Below are 7,915 nucleotides of genomic sequence, written 5' to 3'. Positions count from 1 at the left end.
GGGGGTCAACCAGTTATTAATTCTAAGGGTTCACTTACTTTTTCCACTGCCATTTTGAATGTTGAATGAGTGTGTTCAATAAAGACATGAAAGATCAGATTTTTTTCTTGTGTTATTATTTTAGACACATTATATTTGTCAATACCCTTGACTTAGATGAAGATCAGATCAGATTTTATGACAAATTTATTCAGAAAACCATGACATTCCAAAAGGTACACATACTTTTTCTTGCCACTGCATGTTTGTAGTTTTAAGAACCAAAAACCATCTCAATGTAGTTTTACATCTCCTCTCTCAGGGGCGTGGGTGAGAGCGGTGACTTCTTTGTTGTGACATCACAAAGTTCCAGAAGTCCTGACGGCTGGTTTTAAGGCTGAGTTTCTGAATACAGGCTGTGTGCATTTCTCTGTGAACTGAGGCTTTGATACTTTCACAGTGTTAATATAGAACGTAGACCTGCTTTATAATCAAATAACACAAGGACATCTACCTTTAGACTATATGAGACATTTAAGCTAGAAATGTCATCTTTGCTCAGTGGAGGTTTGATACTTTTATCTGTAGATTGACATGGATTGACGTGGAGCAGCTGCATCTTTACTAAGGGGAAACTGTTTTATATGAATATGTGAGAATAAAAAGATTCAAACTGTTCAAAACTGGTGTTCAGTTTTGACCGGTGTTAGAGTTGAAGACAATGACCCTGCAGTGACCCCAGCGTAGGTTCAGCTGTGGACCTTTGTTGCATGTCATCCTTCCTCTTTCCCCATTTCCCCTATTACTGTCAAAATAAAGGTAAAAAGTGCTTGAAAAAATATTTCACCAACATAAAATAGACTTCCTGTTCTTTGGTCTCGGACACCAGACAGTTTGGTAAGATAGTGTTAACACACCTACCTAACACTGAAAGTGACGTGACCATGCAGAATGGGCCCAGGGCCATGACAACCCTTGTTCAGACTTGTCCAGAAGTTAGACAGAACTTAGACCAAATGATTCTTTTGATTTTATTTATTTTTATTTTTTTTAGTGAACCTCTTTCCACTTGCTGTGGTTTACAGCTGTGTCCGTCTTCTCCTGCAGGTTGGCTGCTATGCCTCCATGAATAAGAAAATCTATGCCATAGGGGGGGGATCCTACGGGAAGCTGTTTGACTCTGTTGAAAGCTTTGACCCCAAAACCCAGCAGTGGACCGGCCTCTGTCCTCTGAAAGAGAGAAGGTAAATACAACTCTGATTGTGTGAGCAGGACAAATGAAATCCGCAAACGTACAAGTCGCTGTTTCTTTTTCTCATGATGACATGGTTCTCATGTTCTCATGTTATCTTTACCTTTTCATCCTTTTTCAGTGAAACATGTACTTGTTTGTACATGACTCACTTGTCATTGTCGCCCTCACAGAGCTGTCAGTTTTAGTTTCAGTTTCAACTGAGACTGTTGAGTCACAATATGTACATCTACCAGTCATAGAGGAACTTGTGACCTTAAAATCTGAAGAAACAGACATATCTCTTGACTGGTAGTGCCTCTTATGTTTAAGGGATCCGAGAGACACCATGGGAAAAAGGTTGAAATCAAGCTAATGTATTCACTGAATCTTTAAGGAGGTGTGTGACAAGCCTGGGAGAGCTTTTTGTTAGCACCATTTTCAACCCAAAAAACATCACTTCAAGGGGCTTTAGTCTTTTTCTTGGTTTTTGAAAGAATATATGTACAGTATCTGACCGTGTTTCTCTGTGTCATGCTGCTTTGTTTGTCCTGGATTAGTCAGTGCGCCTTGAAACGTTTGATCATGAGCAGACCAATCCCTTATCATGTCAATACTGACCTCTCTTCATTGTCAGTTTATCGCCCTTTGGGTCACGATTCTGTGACAGATTGATCTAGCCTACGAATTGAACAGCCCCTGTTTGAATGTTAATCTAAGAGACTCAGATTTTTAATGTCATGAGATGGAGGTAGGTGATATGACAGTATGTAGAGTGTGGCAATGTACATTTTTAAACAGTCAGAGCTTTTGATTTATCGTTTATAGTGTGTTGTCTCTTTTTATCTGGATTTGTCAGGAATAAAGTTTGTAGAGATTTATAGAGATTAGCCAATCACAGTCACTCTATTCTGGCTATTTTATCTATTAAGAGTTAATTGTCCAGAAAATGTATTCACTTGAATTATTCTCGTTTTGTATGTTTAATTCCATTATATGTTGATATGGCTATACAAAATAATGTATCAAGACACAAGATTTTATCCATATTACTCACTCTTATCTCTTAAATTTCCTGTTATGTTCCGGTCAGGTTTGGATCGGTGGCGTGTGGCGTCGGCCAGGAGCTCTACGTGTTTGGTGGAGTTAGAAGCCAAGAGCCAGACAACCCCGAGCAAAGGCAAATGACGACCTGCAAATCTGAGTTCTACCATGACGAGATGAGGAGGTCGGTGTAGAATTATTTTTCAAAGCGGTTTTTGAATTGCAACCTTTATATACTTTTATATTATATTAATATATTATTACTATTAGTCTGTGTTTTAATGTCCACACGTGGTTTAAATGTTGAGTCTCAGAGCTCAGTCTTGACCTTGGAGACGGAACTTGCGTAAACAGACTCACCACAGGGACCATTTAGGAGCTTCTGACCATATTGCATGATTGTCCATGAGTAGATGGATTTTCTTCAAGTCAAACATTTTCTCAACAATGGTGTCTGTCATTTTGCGTAGCTCTTATCAGGATGAGAAAAGTTTGGTTTTAATTGGTTATTATAAAAAGGCTGTGATCAGTCAGAGTGAGATGGGTGTATGGGTGGGACCTCGATAACCTGGCTCCACCCCCGATCAGTACTGTGCACACTCTGGCTCCAAAAGACGTCGTCAGTGCAAGACATTCCTGTCCTACATATTTTATAATATGAAAATCAAGAATATTGAGATTTTTTTTTCCTGTCATTAAAACCTTTGCCTGTTTTGGCCTGACGTGTGCAGGTGGATGTTACTCGATGACCAAAACCTGTGTATCCAGACCAGCTCATCCTTCGTATACGGCGCTGTGCCCATCGGAGCCAGCGTCTATGTGGTGGGAGACCTGGACACAGGTGAGTAAAACAACAACAGAGCTCTGACGGCGTCACAGGAACATCAGTATTTGAATACGTGAGGTTGGTGTTTCCTGTGCACACAGGTACGAGCTTCGACTACATCCGGGAGTTTCGCCGCAGCACTGGGACCTGGCATCGCACCAAGCCCATGTTATCCAGCGACCTCTCCAAAACAGCCTGCGCCGCCCTGCGCTTCGCCAACTGTCGGCTGTTCCGCCTTCAGCTGAGCCAGGGCATGTTCCGAATCCGAGTCTGACCGTCTGCTGCACACTCCTCCACTTTTTGCACACTGGTACTTTATGAACACTAAAGTATTATAATCACTAGATGTTGAGGATGGTGAAATGTCTGTTCAGGGGTTTATACTCAAGACCCCTTTTCTGTGTGACTTGACAAAAGAAAAGTTCATCTAAACACATTTTTTAATTTTATGGGTTTTATTGCAATTTTTCTTAATCTAAATATTTTTTTCTTTTTAATGTGGGATTGGATCATTTTTAAAAAAAAGATATATTTTATGGACATTCCTCCTTTGTAATGTTTACTGGTGAAGTGTTGCTTGGTGAGGGATTTAAACTGTAAACAACACTTACTTACTTACACTTACTGCCACATTAAAACTTGAGGAATTATGATGCTTATTTTAGAGGAAACACTGTAACAGTGCTGCTGTGGTGCAATCTGCATTTTAGGATTTATTATGTAGTTTGGTGTATTGTTCTGGCCAAATTTAAATGACATAAACATTTGTCCAGATATTTGCTGGAGCTACAGTCAGGAGAGACTCCTTCAGTGATATGTAGAGAGATAGCAAGGGGACATTTGCAGCAGGTACATACTAGAGTGCAACGCAACCACAAGACAAGGCCCCTACACACTGGCTCTAGTAGAATCTGGGTCACAAACAGTGTTAGACTGCACAATCAGTGAGTGGTGAATCTTAGTGCTACAATGTAAATAGAAAAAAAAATTTGCAAAGAGTGAAACGTCGTCAACTCCCGTCATCGATCGGTTTTCTAGTTATGAAATGCAGCAAAACAAAAACACCAAGCTGTGGACGTAGTGTGAGCACATTGGTGTCCATTGCGTCTGCCAGTGTGTTCTGCACTACTGTGTGTCATATTCTGATTGGTTGATTTGTAGACTCTGGCCTATACTAGAAGTTACATTGGGAGAATTTGCTCCTAACTTTCCAACTCTGTCAGAATGTGTTTCAGCAGATAAAACCACCAGAAACAACATTTATTTACGTTCTAATGACAAATCCCACTGGCAGCAGTAGAAGCTATGTCTGTCAGTTTTTATAGAGCCATAAAGTCTATAGAGAGAGGAGGAGGTCAGGGAGGATGATTGGGTCGACAAAATATCTGACTTTAACATGGGGGACTACCAACATTCAATGTTAGATCGTTCCAACATCAACCAAGGACTTAATATTTTAACCATGACAATGGAAGTCCCCTATCTTTCATAACATAATAATTTTAATCTAAACAGTGAGCTCACTTTCAACCAAACCTTGAAGTGATAGTTCAGGTTATTTGACGTGAGGTTGTGTGAGGTAGTTATCTATAGTCAGTAGATTCAGACCAGCACACTGCCAGTTTAGAGGAGCAGCGGTACAGAAGCTGAGTGATGAGCTTCTGTGGATGGGCTCAGCAGAAAAATGTGTTTTAGCCACTTAAAAAAAAAAAAAAAACCCCACCGAAAAAAAGCTTGTATCACTTTAAGTGAACACTTTATTTGGAATATTTTCACAACTTTATCTGCTGTCAAACAGCGCTTCAGCCCTTTACTTTATTTTTCAAGCGTTCAAACTACCGTATTACTACGCACATGCGCAACTGTGCTTAGCTCTGTCTGATTCAAACAGCTGACCTGTAATACAGTGTGTGCTGCAGACAAAGTGGTGAAAATATTCAAAATTAACTATAAAACTGATATTAGTTTTTTTTGTGTTTGCATTTTTTTAATTGGCTAAAACATTTTTCTGCTAAGCCAGTCCAGAGTAGCTCATCGCTCAGCTTCTCCTGCTGCTCCTCTAAACTGAGAGCTGGTCCAACTCTACTGCAGGTAATACACTGACTGTGGATAAGTACCTCACACAACCCCACGTCAGATAACCCGAACTATCACTTTAACTATCAGGTTAGAAATGTTTTTGGAAGGTACATAAATGATGTTTTTCTGCTGATAGGAACATCAGATCAGAAAACACCTAGGTGTTTTTGTTGAGGGAAATTAAAAATGAGATATTGTTTAAATTGGAGGACTTGTTGACTGTGTCTGGTCACCAGAGCTCAAAATCTGCCTTCAATGGACAAAGTTTCACCATATTTTCTCACAATTGTCACTTCAGTCACAGACAGCACAAAATCACACAGTGTGTGAAGACCATGACTGAAACTGGAAGCTCTTTGTTCTTTTGATCTGCAGATTAAACACCTTAGCTATGCAGTGAATTTGTCACAGACAGTATAGAAACTCAAGTTGAGGAAAAATAGGTTCTGTGCGTCGAAAAGTAAACCACAAAATAATCCCAGAATGCGAGAGAGACAGTTGATGAGACATAGTAAACCATTCATTGAGTAACTTGTATCTGCAGCTCCTGGTTCACTGGAAACACTCCTGGTCACATGACTTCCACATTTTCACTCACTAACCAAATGTTTGCACGTTGGAGCACCAGCGCCTTACTTGACTGTCAGCGTCCAAGCTGTCTGCGCTCAGCCTATTCAGAAATAGACGTCACTGCAAGTGACATTCTTTGAGTGGTTGGATGTGTCGCTGCCTCCGTGACCTCTGACCTGGCTTTCCAGTCAGTACAGTTTTGGCATCCCTTGACCCCATTTGTTCTGTGTGAGTTACAGCTGCTGCTGTCTGTCCTCAGCTCAGGGGTAGCACAGACAGAGTAGACACACACTGAGTGTTGATACAAACACACCTCTCATAATACCAGGGACGCCATAGACACACGTCAGAGACACTCGGTGTTGAAACTGACCAGTAAAGACCAAACAGTCTCTAAACTGTACAAGTCCATGTTCTTGATAGAATGGATAGGCAATGTGTGAATCATGTGACACAAAAACATGAGATAATCATATAGATTTTAATCAAATACTGTATCTTCATGTACATCATGACTATAATAATCATGTAAGAAAACGCTTTTAAATATTTAAACACACAACTCTGGATCCAAATTCAAACAAACACCTCCAAAATTCAAAACACAGGACATCATCTTGTTGCCCCAGCCGAAACAAGGTTTGACAGTCACACTCAATATTAACTGTTACATTGTGAGTTTGGAGAGGAGAAGGAAAGTTGTTACGAACTAGTCATGTTAGGACCTACAATAGACTGTTCACTCGAAATGGAGAAAGTACCGTACGCTGATGCTCGTGAACAAGCTAACATTACCTGATCTGTAAATCAAAGATCATTTATTGATTCCCTCTGTTATATTTTGATGTTTACTAAAGTGAAGTGACTCTAATCACGTATGAAAACTTGTATCTTGTTAAAAAATTCAGATGAAGTCAAGTCCTGAACAGTTAAAGTTAACCTGTGGAGTTTTTTCCACCAGAACAGCCATGGAGGAATGTTTGTATAAATGGATCCCTGGTTTGTTTGTCCCACCGCCGGTTTTGTTAACATACAAAGAAGTGTGTCAATGCTGCCGTAAAGGCAGGAAAGAAGAATCACATTTAATTGCTCATTAAATTGTATAGCTCAGACCCAAGCTGAGTTAGTTGCATCAAAAATGTATACAAATGTAGTTTGTGTGTAGCAAATGTGCTCTCTGTATTAATGTAGAAAAAATTTTTCCTCTGATTCTTCTTTCATCAGTCTCCACCATTTTTCCGACTGTCCCTGTCGAAGCTAGACAGCAGCCGGTGCAGCAGGCTGCAGGTCTTATAATACAGGACTAACATTAGGCAACAGCTGAATTTAAGTTCTTCATTTTTCTGCTCTAAATGTTTGTTAACAAGCAAGGTTAAAGGTCACCACTGGTCAGTGTCAAACCACAGTTACAGTATACACACAAGAACAGTTCTCATACAGTATATTCACACGAGGATCTCCTGGAGCTCTCCATCACTCTCTGAACACTAGAAAGCAGCAGGACCAATATACCGAGGCCTGACTGTGAATATTGTGCTTTCATATTTCTGCAGACACTCTACATTCCATAGTGTCTAATCATTTACAGTAAATACTACAGTAAGTTTCCAAGCTGCTCTGTATCCTAAACATCGCTTGTTCTCACATGATAACACCTTATGACTGTGTTCTGATACACTGGACGACATGATAAGGGAAAATAACAGCAGTCTGAACTGAAGCAGGCGAGTTTTAACCAAAGTCGTGTTGTGAAAGACGGGGCGTGAAACTGTTGTTTCAGTTTGTACTTTTGTAACTGATGCATGAGGAAGTTTTGTAAGATGTTGCCCGTGAGTGTCATTCATTTACGTCAAAGGAATTAAAACACCAAAATTGTCGACTGTATGTCCCCTTTGTTTCTATTTTTTCTTTGGATGCTACCAAACACAAAGTGCTGATGCTTCATTTCATTATTCAGAGAGCTGGTGAATGATTCAGATGAACTCCTCCCTTAGACTTTGACCAATGACTCAGGCAAAGATTTTATTGAAATATGATCTGTTATTCTTTTACTTTCCATTTGATACACATTTGATGATGCACAAAGAAACACTGAAAGACTTTTCAATCCTAGGTGGTTAATGCTCTAAATTAATTCTAAATAAAAAAAAAAATTATATTGTAGATTTGATAACATTATTAGGAGC

At 39.7% G+C, this 7,915-nt stretch overlaps 1 protein-coding gene across 1 annotated transcript in view; it reads left to right on the top strand.

The window, feature by feature from the left end:
• Positions 1-7,613, top strand: part of gan (gigaxonin) — a 17,918-nt gene extending 10,305 nt beyond the window's left edge. Inside the window, exons 10-13 of the mRNA XM_023397321.2 lie at positions 1,087-1,223; positions 2,304-2,438; positions 2,986-3,095; positions 3,182-7,613. Coding sequence (XP_023253089.1) covers positions 1,087-1,223; positions 2,304-2,438; positions 2,986-3,095; positions 3,182-3,354 — 555 coding nt within the window. The 3' untranslated portion in view covers positions 3,355-7,613. The remainder of the gene's footprint in view (positions 1-1,086; positions 1,224-2,303; positions 2,439-2,985; positions 3,096-3,181) is intronic.
• The last annotated feature ends 302 nt before the right edge of the window (positions 7,614-7,915 follow it).

The sequence above is a fragment of the Seriola lalandi genome, unplaced genomic scaffold, assembly GCF_002814215.2.
Source record: "Seriola lalandi dorsalis isolate HSWRI2012SDOR001 ecotype SW California unplaced genomic scaffold, Sedor1 jcf7180002055008, whole genome shotgun sequence".
NCBI lineage: Eukaryota > Metazoa > Chordata > Actinopteri > Carangiformes > Carangidae > Seriola > Seriola lalandi.
The sequence above is the reverse complement of the archived record's forward strand: the minus strand, read 5'-3'. Positions and strand labels throughout refer to the sequence as shown.